At 38.7% G+C, this 13,296-nt stretch overlaps 1 protein-coding gene across 5 annotated transcripts in view; it reads right to left on the reverse strand.

The window, feature by feature from the left end:
* EDRF1 (erythroid differentiation regulatory factor 1) overlaps window positions 1–13,296 on the reverse strand; it is a 48,578-nt gene that overhangs the window by 12,810 nt on the left and 22,472 nt on the right. For all 5 annotated transcript variants that reach the window (XM_075131022.1, XM_048856693.2, XM_048856691.2 and 2 more), the window contains 7 exons: window positions 9,327–9,584; window positions 7,530–7,601; window positions 7,288–7,438; window positions 4,903–5,091; window positions 3,180–3,380; window positions 2,497–2,715; window positions 1,268–1,491 (listed from right to left, as the gene is read on the reverse strand). In XM_075131022.1, coding sequence (XP_074987123.1) covers window positions 1,268–1,491; window positions 2,497–2,715; window positions 3,180–3,380; window positions 4,903–5,091; window positions 7,288–7,438; window positions 7,530–7,601; window positions 9,327–9,584 — 1,314 coding nt within the window. The remainder of the gene's footprint in view (window positions 1–1,267; window positions 1,492–2,496; window positions 2,716–3,179; window positions 3,381–4,902; window positions 5,092–7,287; window positions 7,439–7,529; window positions 7,602–9,326; window positions 9,585–13,296) is intronic.

Here is a 13,296-nt window from a genome sequence, read left to right on the forward strand (position 1 = left end):
TGATGCAAAATCTAAAAAGGACAATATTTAACTATAGCAAGGGTGATCTTTAAGTTCATTGGTTATAGTGTTTCCATCAGATATGTTCACAATTTTTGCTCTCCTTTCACTGAGGTCCTAAAATCCATTAAGGACTGTTTTATAGCTAATCTGAAAACTCAATTTTGAATGCATTTTTTGAATGTTTAAAATATAAAATTTTTGGTTCCTAAAAAGAGGAAAAAAAAAGTAGTTTAAAGAGTTAAATAAAAAGAAAGGGAGTACTTGTGGCACCTTAGAGACTAACCAATTTATTTGAGCATAAGCTTTCGTGAGCTACAGCTCACTTCATCGGATGCAACTCATGAAAGCTTATGCTCAAATAAATTGGTTAGTCTCTAAGGTGCCACAAGTACTCCTTTTCTTTTTGCAAATACAGACTAACACGGCTGTTACTCTGAAAAGAGTTAAATGTTAGTTTAAGGTCATCTGTTAAATACCACTTTCCAAGTCCCAATACTACTGCTGCATGTAATAATTCAAAAACACTGCACAAGGGGCATTGTAGGCCTAGGACAAACAGAAATACATATGTTGAGAAATATCAAAATTATTTACCTCTGATAAATTGTGTGTATAACGTAAGGTAAGCAAGGAAACGGCAATCTTTTTAAAGATGATCAGATCTGGAATAAGTACTACTAATCAAAATACTACGGGCCTGATTTTCTAAACTCGGACATGCCTCTTCATGCTTAATTTGAATGCGTAACTGCAAATGTAAATGTCTATGCGTAAGTGACTGTATGCATATACTGAAATCGGCACATTGCTTCACAGAAATTGCTCTCACAAATGCACACTTAATTTGTGAGAGCAACTCCCTGCTTGTCAGGGGAAGGGGGAAAAAAAAATCAATCATCAACTTTACTTTTTGTAACTGACAAAACACATACCTGTTATTTTTCATAGTGAGCATTTTTACATAGTTATGTTTATTCTTGGTATTTTCCTATACACTTTCAATTAATATGAAATCAATACACAAAATATTTTTAGTTTCTACATTTAAAGCTTTACCTGAAATAGTCATAATGTGTCTGCCAGTTGACCCAGAGGCCAATCCACCACTCCCCACAATAAAGATTAGTTTGAAAATGCTGAACTACAGAAAATGATCCATCCAAAGAAATCTATTTTATGCACATGCTTAGTGGGAAATCACTGCAAAATAGCAAGGCCCATTCTTTTAAGCGAGGAACTGCGAGCTGATCAACAAGCCTTTTACCTTATTATAGTAAAGGGCCTCTTCTGGGGAAAATTCTCGCTTAAAATCTCCTCCGGCAGCACAATGTGCTTGAGCACAAATTCGCATCAGTCTTCCAGTGTTACATAAAAGAAGGGCAGAATTGGTTGCATCATCAATTGATTCAAAGTTATGAATCCCTTCTTCAAAGCAAGAGAAGCTTTTCTTCCACAGTTGCTGCTCTGCTGTAGATACACTTTTGCTCACTAGATCAAAAGGGGGGGGAGGGGGCAAAAGGTCTTACAATTTCATTCAAGCTTCTTAAAGATTTTTAAACCATCAACATCTATATTAAATTATTGTTCTCATGTTTCTATAGTGTTAAATTCCAGAAAAGCATACAAGTCAAGACTGAAGACTTAATAGTTCACCAAGAGGGCTCGGTCTTGGCCAGAGCAAAGGAAAACTTAATTCATTATCTTTTGGCAACTAGCAATGATGTAGGCTTTGTGGTTAGTGTCACAAAGTGGTTGAAATTCTGAATAAGTCAACAGATGCTACCCTGTACTGCCTTGCTGAAAACAGTCAGTGCCTTCTGATAACATTAAGTCGAAAACCACTGAAAGTTAACAAAGACCTGGTAAGACAATGACCATTAAAAAGACAATTTTCTCAGCGATCTCAAAGTACTCAGATACCACTTCTTTCCTACTGTAAGTAGACAGAAATAACTCAGATACTATGCTATGAAGTAACCATGAGTAATTTGTTTAAATAACCAGTTGCTTACAGTTTAACATTAAGGTTCGATTTCAGCTAAATATTATTTTGTTAAAGAAAAAGAAAGGACAGCAAAATAATCATCAAATCAGAAATTTGGCAATAATATCCTACCTATAGTAATAGCCTGACTATAATTGGGCATTTTTGTGAGGACAATTGTGCTAGTATTCATATTTTTTCCAGGGAATTATAACTACTATAAAGTTTCTCCAGAGTCTTATATTCCATATTTTAGTACAGACTAAGGTGTTCACGTGTAAGGTGGAGTACCCTGAAAAACACTGCTTGTAATGGAAGCACTAATATGCCATTAACTACAGGAGAGCGCATCTGTTACAAAGAAGTTCTTTGAAATTCCCTTTCTTCCTGGAATGAAGAGTTCAGGCGGCATCTCTCAAATACTGTTGCTGAAGATAATTACTGTTACACTGTTTGATGTAAACCCCTGAATAGAATAGTGTATAACAAAGTGAAAAAAAAATACTTGCCCACTCTCTCAGTCTGCACTGCAGCAGCCTGGTTCATGTAAAATACTCCAATTTCATTTCTGATGTTACCCATCCTCTTCAGTACTTGTGTATGCTGCTCTGGATTTTGTTTTTTTAAGTTACTAAAAAGCAAGATTTCATTAGCTGCCTCATAGCACTTGCAGCTAACCGAAAGCTGACATTCCAAGTCTGTAGACAAGTCAGTGGCCCATGCAAATACTGGAAAAACAAACAGCAAAAACTGCACGTCAATAATAAATTCTTTCTAAACAAATGTTATTTATTTTAGGGACTATGAAAAAAGTGTAATAGTAAAGGTTTGATAAAATGACTGAGTTGTGCCCAAAAATCAAAGGGGTTCCACAGAGCCTAAAGAAAGGCAGAATTTGGCCACTACTTGAAAGATGTGAAGAATTTTTTTTAAACTCTAGATATATTTAAAGTACATGATTTTATCATATACTCTCCAGAAAAGCCATATGCCTAAAAAGCTATTTTAATTTCTATGTTCAGCTTTCTTTTTGACAAGAAAGAAATAGCACCAAAGCACCATAAGGTTCCCCCACCCTCAGGAGTGATATACTATACCGTTTTGCCAAAATCTGAGGAAACACTGTGGGATAAGTATTGGCTGATAGGACCACACTAATTCAGCCAAATATATTATTATTTTGATGTTATACCTTGACAGCTGGATTCTCTATGAAGACTGTGCAATATTTCGTGATCTTCTTTTGTTTGGTAGTTATATTCTTCAAGATACGCAGCTCTGTTGTTTGCATTCTGGGCAAGCATTAGCTGGATATCACCACAAAGGGTTAAACATTGACAAAGAAACAGTAGCACTTCAGCAGGCATATTGGTGCAGAGGCAGCAGTAAGTATCTGGTGGGGGGGAACCCAAGAAAGCAAAATTAAGCACTAAGATTTGAGACATGTAGAACCCAAATTTTACTATTCGTAGAAGAGTGACCATGTAAGACTGGCGACATCTTACACAACAGTTCCGATCCCTGTATGTGTAGTTTGAGTCAGGTACTACTTTTTATCCCTGTTACAACTGCACAGCAATTACAGATAAGGAGGATGGACTGAATTCTATCCCTGCTCACACAGAACTGTTAACTAACCTACAAATGCAAGGTCTAAACCTGCCCTCAGTTATAACTGTGTAAAACCAGGTTTCAGAGTAACAGCCGTGTTAGTCTGTATTCGCAAAAAGAAAAGGAGTACTTGTAGCACCTTAGAGACTAACCAATTTATTTGAGCATGAGCTTTCGTGAGCTACAGCTGATGAAGTGAGCTCACGAAAGCTCATGCTCAAATAAATTGGTTAGTCTCTAAGGTGCTACAAGTACTCCTTTTCTTTTTGCGAATACAGACTAACACGGCTGTTACTCTGAAACCTGTCATTATGCAAGGCACTGCATTTAGCCGTATGGAGTGGAAATCTATCAACTGCATGAAAAAACTTGTACAGATACAAAGGCATCTGATGAAGTGAGCTGTAGCTCACGAAAGCTCATGCTCAAATAAATTGGTTAGTCTCTAAGGTGCTACAAGTACTCCTTTTCTTTTTGTGTAAAACCACTGAAGACAATAGGATTTTCACAGGTATAACTGAAGGCAGGATTTGGCCTACAGAATTTTTATTACTAACAATGATATACGAACCAGGAAGAAGAGTTTGACTTTCAAATCTCAGACTGATTTTCTAGGGATGACAATGAGAAACTATTCCCCTCACATATTTTTACTAACAAATAGAGCTTGATCTCAATTCACTGAACAACAATGAATTTGGCAAAGCACAATGCACTTTTTTTTTTTTAAAACAGAATAGAATTTCACTTTAAAGCTATTATATTTTCTGATTATTCAAACTCTCAGTGTTATAACCAGGAAACAGAATCAGAATATTCTCCATCATTCTACTCAAAGTCTCAGTATTAGTTGGAGACGCACTCCACTCTATGGGTATCTACTTAAAGTTTCTGAGTGAATATAGCACTTCTGAAAATGAGGAATATGTAAGAATAGCTCAAGCCAAATATAATGAATAAAGGTGCTATTTTAGCCTTTCTACACATTCCAGGCACCAGACTTCAAGTCCCAGTCTATACGCTGATTCCTGCCCCTCTGCCTTCAAAGTGAAACTGCCACTTGTGCAAATTGTTATCATTTTGTAATGGGGACAAAGGGAATGAGACAGAAGAAACCTATGATCTAAACTAAAAGGCTTCCCTGCGTCCAACTAGCCCAAGCCAGTTCTTTATTATAATATATTTGTTAAAAGCATGGGATTTATGTGCCTAATTCAGTCCTCAGATGCCACAGACTTTTTCAATGTGCAGCAGAAGTATTTGCCATTGTCTATGTGCACTGTTTAAGAACTCCAATTACTTACCATGGCACTGTAAAGCTAACTTAATGTATCGTAATGCTCTTCCGTATTTCTGAAGACTCATAGCAGCATCAGATAGAACATAATAAGCCTTCGATGACTTCAGAATCAGCTGGAGTTTCATTTTATACTGCCAGGATCCAGGAATCATTCCTGATTGACTGGAATGTTTATCCTTTTGAAATGAGCCCACTATAAATACAAAAATAAAATAAGAAAATCTTAAATCTAATCCATAAGAATACGATTTAGTCAGAGAGGTCACGGCAGTCACGGATTCCATGACTTGACTAGAACCTCAGTGACTTCTTTGGCTTCAGTTGACAACTGCTGAAGCAGGGAATGGAGCTGGGACTGTGCGCCGCTGCCCCACAGCTGGGGCTGCAGAGAGATCCACAAATGTGACTTTTTTGGTTTGTACTGAATCCTTGCAACCCTAATATTAGCTCAGAATCGACAAACTGTACTGTCCAATTTCAGCCTGGAAGAAGGAACTGTTGAAATCTTCCACCCTGTTAGTGCCAGGACATCCTTAGCCTCATCAGAAGAGTCTGTTTCCTTGATGCTGGAGTAGCCCTGCTACCAGACCGAATGCGCCACTGCTTTGGGCCAAAGGCCCTGGTCCTCGCACCAAAGGCTTCTGCCGCACCAGTTCAGGGGGCTTTGAAGCAGATAAAGTTCTACAATATTCAGGCCAGAGACTCATTTCTGTACAGGAAGGCAGACCCCAGGGTCTGGCTTATAGGATCACATCGTTAAGTCAGCCTGGAGAAGAGCACACCTCTCTTTCTGGACAAAGATGATACATCATACAGACAACCTAAACAGTTCAGACACAGTGCAGTGGGTGTCAGCAAAGGTTCTTTTTAAAACATTAAATTTGAGGGGAAACTACTGTTAATCCTGCCTCCCCCAACTCTTTCTTCATGTATGGGAAAGATTTCAGGAGGAGCATGATACTACACGTTTTGCACAACAAAAGCATAGGTACAATAAAGGGAGAAACTTTGTTTCTCACATATCTTCGAAATTTCTTGGTCTAGTTTAAATTCAATCTCTATTATCCAAACACTAGCTGGTACTCTGAAAGACTTGAGTTAGTTCCTTTTGCTGCTATCAAAAGTTGAAAAGGGAGTCTTAAATCAGAGGTACTGCTTAGGTGTTTATCCTAGCTCAGATTGTAATGCAGCTATTTGGTGGTATATTTAGTCTTAAATTCTGGACCGATTATGGGGAAAAAACCGCTCACTATGTCCTTTGCAGATCTACAAGTCACCGACTTCCAAGTGACACCATCGGCTGTAAATCAAAGTTGGAGGAGAAATAGTAGACCTTTCCCGTGATTATTCATTAAGACAGACTTGGGAAATTTTAGTATACTTTTTTGGTTTGAGAGTTGGCAAAGCATAGCGGTATTATTTTATATCTTGGAAGCAATAGTCACTACCTACCTTCATGGCAATAATCTTCTTAGTATTTCAACTACCACAATATAGCTATTTAAAGCTAGATTTCAATGTTTAATATATATTCTAAAAAGTTAACTCTTAAATACCTTGTCATTTTCAGCTCCCAGAAAAAAAAATTTAGCAGCCAATTCAGCTTTCAACTAAACTACTGGATTAATGGAAGGAAACTCCAACTAAAAGTTAAATTTTAATTACACATCTAAGAACCCCTACATTTCTTTTTTGAATTATAGTTATAGGACAACTGTGTCTTATTGCTCTTTTACATAGAGCCAGAACACTATAGTAAGGTGCTCCGATACTATGGTGAAGCAGTAAATGCAGGCTATTGCAGCTTTAGTGATTTAAAACACACTCAACTAAGACATTTTTATTCAAATATTTCCTACAGTTCTTGCATAAAAGGCAGAATTATAAGTGCATGGCAAGCAAATAATATCCTTGTTAATGTTTTATACGTTGGCAACATGCGCATGTGTAGCACAGCAATGAGTATGATGTTGACACTAAAATTATTGCCAAAATCCATAGTCTTATAAAGATAATATCTAAGTGACAAAACCTAAAGCTACCAAAAAAAAAAATCTAAAGGGGGCACTACATCACAATCTATGAACAAAATGAAATCTTTATGGAAGCCAGTGGCAAGCCACATCTAAATAAAATGCAGTAACCTTATGTACTTACTATAAAAGGATCTTTAATATGCTAAAAGAATCCCTACTGTCCTGTTTATTTTCATATTTAAAAGGAGAGGCCTATATTCTCCACTTCTGTTTGTGTGCAATATCCTTTTTTGCTTTTTCAGTGCATGGCGTAATTGATGATTTACAAGTACATTGTTTAGACGATCAAAATAAAATAGCAGCAGTGTGCTGTGCCATTGAAAAGGTCCTATTTGCAAAACAATTCAGCTTACTTTTGTCTAAAAACAAAGCCATCTGTTTTTCCAGACACTCAGGACCACCACTCGTGGATTCATCTTCGTATTTTAATGGGATTGGGGTGGTGGGGTCGGCTGCAGGGAGGTCACCATCTTTTTTAATGCTGCTGTCAACAGATTTCAAGCCCTTTAAAAAGAAAAAGCCTTTCATTAAGTATTTACTTGGAAGGTGAACTAAATATAAACATACCAAAACATAACAGCATTAGGAAACTTACCTCTAGAACATAGCTGAGCACAAGTCTACACCGTTCCTCAGTGTCATGGCAAACAGGAAATGCACAACTAGGCTTAATTAAAAAAAAAAATTTTAGGAAGGCAGAGCTACTTAAAAAAAAATACAAGCAAACTAACTACGAAGCTTTAAAAGATAGACAGCAAAATCCAGTTTATTGGGCTATGTTAACAAACTATAATGAAGGCCATTCATGAAATATGTTAAACTTCATACTATATCTAGACCACAACATTTCTTTCCTTTACTTCAGGAACTGAAGATACTGTCATTGTAGGGTTTAACTAGATCTACCAAAACTGACCAAAATTCATAACCAGTTTGTTTTAGTGACCCAAAATCCTAAAATAAGGGCCACAGAAGGAAAGCAGCCATACAGTGACTGCAATGAAGCCCCACACCCTAGAAGGAGGTAAGGGAGGGAGCAGGCGGGCAGGTGTGTAAATTCTATTTCCTTCCACATAACCCATTACTCTAACTGTGCAACGAGGGATGAATTTCACCCTAACCATCTTTTCTAAATGACAGGAACAATCTTCATTGACCAACTTTTAGTATGGGAGAAAGATGAAATCCTGCCAGTATAAGATCGATCCAAACCCTGCAAATAGAAGTGCAGTACTCTCCAGTTATGAATCTGAGTTTTAAGAAGAAAAATCAGTGTAGGGCTTCTACCACCAACAGGGTGCTACATTTTCAGCAGTGGGGCCTTGAGGTACTAAAGCTTGCAGCATATCAACCACCATGGGTGATTGATTTTGCAGAATATCAGTCTCTCTCGGTTATTTGGCATAGGGACTTGTAAGAAAAGTCAACCTTTTTGATACGATATACATGTTGCAGAAGGATAACTAAGCATGAGGCAATCAAGCGCTTCACTGCCACAGATATGGCTTAATTAACTGTCAAGAGGCAAAGTGAAACATTGTTAACATTTGGGAGCTAAATGACAAAACTCAGTTTCACATTATTTGGTTGTTTTAGATATTGTACTAATGAAAAGCTGCTTTGGTGAAGTCTGACAGATGGTAATTGCATTATATTTTTGTTCATCTACATATTATGGAAGCATATACCAGACAAGTTTTTGGAAAATTTATGACTGAGGTGCATGCAGACAGCATTATGGCTTACACTAACGCTGCCTAATTCATCTTTTCATACCCGTAAGTGGGGCAGAAGGTAAGATTTCTTCCCTCAGAATGGCTTCAACACAACCAAACTTTTAAACAAAGATTCCTAAATTCTGAGAGAGGACAAGGAGGGAGCTGAGGAGTAACTCCATGGTTTTGTGGGGAGGTAACACTCAGATTCTTTGCATGTCAAGCTGTTAAGGTACATTCCAGAGATATGCTGGTAAATCACATGTTTTAGTATGGACCGCCCTTAATTCTCAACAGCTGTTAAGTACCATTCCATATTCAGAATATTCCTACAACAAGGATGAGTAATTTCTCTATAGGTGGCTATGCAGAAATTAACAGGCAAGTAGAATACACACACAAGATAATAAAACAAAAACAATATTCATTTGCATCTGCAATAGGATAAAACTCAGAGCCACAATTCGGCCCAAAGTTTTTATTTCCTTTCTGCCAATATTCCAATTCATCTGAGGTACACAAATAACTGGTGGCATAAAGGTCTTTAGACAGTTCCTTTTTTAATAAAAGGAACTGCTCCCAGTTAACTATATTTTGACAATACAAGTCGCACTATGTTCATTTCAAGTTTCCCCCTCCCACCCTCTTAAATTCAGCACAGCTTGTTAGTAACTTACCCGTATTTGGTGAATAGATTTATATTTTTCTGGTACGGATAGCTCTCCAACAGATTTGATTACAGCTACTGCTTTATTGTCATCTGGTGGATCGGAGCTGGTGCTGTAGGAACCATTTTCATCACTATCCGGCATTTCTTCTTCCTCTTCACTATAACTTTCATCAGAGTTCCCATTTAAAGGAAACTCTGCACCTTCTTTTTTAGGCTCATCTAACTGGAAGAGTTCTGAGAGCATGTAATTTGCTGAAGCAATAATCTTATTTAAAAAAAAAAAAAAAGTATTTTAGTGTACCCCACTACTACAAGTTACTAACAAGTTTTTAAATAGGCTACTCAAATAGAAGTTTGCATCTTTCCACTCTGAGACAAAGAACAAGTTTAGAAAAGGGTCCAATAAATGCACACACAAGACTGTACAGGTACCTGCAAAATCCCTAACCAGTGCATGCAAATAGATATTAATATGCTTAAAATGTCATAGCCAATTTAAAAAAAGACTGCCACTACAGTAAAAGAATAATGGTCTGTGGGGTTTTTTAAAGTGTATTAATACATTTAAATTTACAGCTGTTTAGTGGTCAAAACTAAACTGCTCTTCCAGGATCACTCTCCCTTAACAACTTTTAGTCATTTTTAATAGTATTTGACTTCTACTAAGATACAGTCCACATGGACTGTACAGATATGGATGTTACACCTTTTGCACTGTAGAAGTCCTGTAATGGAACATTTAACGTTAGGTTAAGAAGTGACTCTACAATTGAAAGGTAGCAAGACGAACAGTTGATCAGAGCAGTGTCTGCGGGGGGGTGTGGGGGAGTAGGAGGGAGGGGGAGAAGATGACTTCTGGATTTTATTTCTGACTGCTTCAGATTAGCTGCACGATAGCATTCAGCTCAAGGTCTCAGTTTATTCATCTACAAAAACAGGCATAATATATTTGAAAAGGTTAATTAATATGGTCACAAGCTTTCAAATACTTGGATGAAAGGCACTATTGATATACAAGGTATTATATTCTGATTATCCAAAGGTATTATTCATCAATGTGAAGGTTACTAATGAAGAATAAGTTTAAATCTGCTTAAATTTACAAGAACATCCTCCAACCTTAGCTCCATTATCAAGAAAAATCAAGCTCAAATACATCCATCACTGCCAACACTAAAACTTGAAATTAGAATTTTAAAGATAAACACACCACTGGTGCACAAAGCAGAAACTGGCTCTGCAGATATGCGTGACAAAAACAACTTACAGGAAACTAAGAAGTTACAACCCTAGAAAGGGTCAAGATCCCAACCCTACTCTCAATGCAATGCACATATAACAGGTTGTGGTCAAAATTTATCCCATTTTGGAGGTTTGCCTTTATTCTTTATAAAGTAACAAAACCCCTGAGGTAGGAATGTAGTAACAAACTTTAGCTTCAGCTCCCTCCTAAGTAGACTGTTCCTGGCGATCCTCTCCATATTACTTTGTATCCGTCTTGCCACATTTCTTGACACAGAAAGTAACTCGGTCATTTGAGATCAAGCCTGACTACCAGCAAAACAGTACTACACTTCTACAGAGTTTCAAAGCTAGCTTCAGGCTGCAGGCCTTTACTTCTACCTCTCTACTCCAGACCCATCTCTTTCTGTTCAAACTACAGTCTCATTCTCTTTCTCCAACAGCTCCTTGTGGATATCTAACCATCAGCTTGAGTTCAATATAGCTAAACAGAGCTCTTAATCTTGCCTCTCCAAACCTTCCCTGCTACCTCCTTTCTCAACGACTGTGGACATGATCATCATTCTACCGGTTATTCAGACCTGTAACCTGGGTGTTATCTTCAAGTCGGCCCATTTTCTGGGTCCTCACACGCAGGCTATATTCAGTATTGCCAGCCTGAAGTTATCCAAAAAAAAAAAAAAAATCACAAACCAGATCCCCCAAAATCATGAGATTGGCCCCAGACAGCATGAGGATATCATCATGCCACGTATTTTGGTACTTCTTGACTTAACTTCCCTTTATTCTTCTGTGAGTGTGTGAATTTTAGGTGAAAAGTCAACCTTTAATGCACACAAAAATGCATGCCTCGACTTGGCTGCTCAGATGGAGACACCACTTACTATCTTAGGAGTGAGCAGAGGATAACAGGGAAACTGCCATATATTTTCCTATCTTGACACTCCCTTCTCCTCAGTCTGGATCGCAAGTAGAGAAGTCATCCCAGGCAGTGGGAGACAAGAAAGCGTAGCTGCTGGGTCCGGACTTTCCCCTGACTTCCCGCTCCACATCTCTCCAAGGACCATCCTCTCTGCTATAGGGCCATTCAAGGCAGAGCTCAGTGGCAAGACCCATCTGTGTCCTGTGCTCCAAGGCTCTCACAAAGCTTTGCCCATGTGCTCAGCCCTGAAAAAAAAATCACAGGATCAGAGGAGCTGCTTGCATCATTGTGAGAGCTCCTCCTGCAGCTGCCAAAATCTCATGACTTGTGATCTATTTGCAAGAGCTGGCAACACAGCACTGCCTTCCCCTGGCTGCTCAGACAGGACTACCCACACCCACCACTATCCCCAGGCTGAGGGGGCTCCCATTCTATGGTCTTTGTCTCCCACCCCATTGCTGTTCTCTGAACCCCCATTCTGCCTCCCATATGCCGCCACAGCCCCTGCTCCCCATTCCCTTATAATTCCAAAATCTGCCTCTTGGGCCCCCCAGCATCCCACTCCTACTCATTCTGTTTCATCCATCTTGCACAGTGTCTCAGCTGATCTCATAGTCCCGGTGTCCTGTCTAGCCCTCCTGAACCATAGCGTGTCAGCCATTTTGCCTCTCAGTGCAGCTTCAGCCTCACTGAGAACAGTGCCAGGTATCAACCAACTTCATTAAGGGCACTTCCACATGTAGATAGACTGTAGGGAAATAGAGGCCATCTTACCGGTTTCAGCCCCATTGACAACAGAGATGGTAGCCACTTTGAATAAGAGAAAATTCATGAATTGGCAGCCTCTCATGTTTTCATGAGACAGGTTAAAAACTCTCAACATTGCTAGAGTTGCGATAAAAAAATATCACAGGAGCTCACAATACTGCATATCTACAGAAACATGTACTGCATGGCAAGGTGAAGTATTAATCTACAGCCCTCTAATAGGGACATACTAGGGACCCTTTAGGGCACAGGAGTAGCATCCTCACGGTCAGGGCATAACACAGTGGAGTGCTATAGATTTAGAGCACAGTTTCATATGTAGGAAGTTTCGTGTAGACATGCCCAACAATATGTTCTTTCTTAACCATCCACACAGCTAAGACTCGTGTCCAGGCTCTCCTCATCTCATATCTTGATTACTGCAACACCCTTCTTTGTGGGCCTGACAAACGTAATTGTGCCCCACTGATACCCATTTGGCATGCAGCTGCAAAGATAATTTTCTTAGCCTGTAGCTTTGACCATGTCATCCCTTTCTTTGGGTACCTTCTATGGCACCTTCTTTATCATATGAAACAAACTACCTGTCTTCACTTTCAAGGCCCATCATGATCTATTCCCACCCGATCTATCTCACATTCAGTATTGAAAGGTCAATTCTCACTTCCAGTTGGCCCATTCCGCACTTGTTAATATTTCATACTGGCACCTTCATTCTTTTTGCTATGCTGCCCTCGTGCTTAGGAGACGCTCCCCATGAAATCATTATCCTCCTTCAAAACCCTCCTTTCCTGTGTGATCTAGATGGCTAGTGTGCTGAGAACACAGTCTATTATATTTACTACTACTATCTCATTGTTCCATTATATTCCATCGGTCTGTCTCTATCCATCTATTGTCTCTTGTCTTATACGTAGATTGTAAGCTTTTTGGGACAGGGACTGGCTTCTTGTTCTGTGTTTTTTGCAGTGCCTAACAGGTTCACGACAGGGATTCTTTGTAGAATACTACAAATAAATAATAAAATACTACGTTTGTCTTCTCT

This window comes from Caretta caretta, chromosome 7 (assembly GCF_965140235.1).
Source record: "Caretta caretta isolate rCarCar2 chromosome 7, rCarCar1.hap1, whole genome shotgun sequence".
In the NCBI taxonomy this organism is placed as follows: Eukaryota; Metazoa; Chordata; order Testudines; family Cheloniidae; genus Caretta; species Caretta caretta.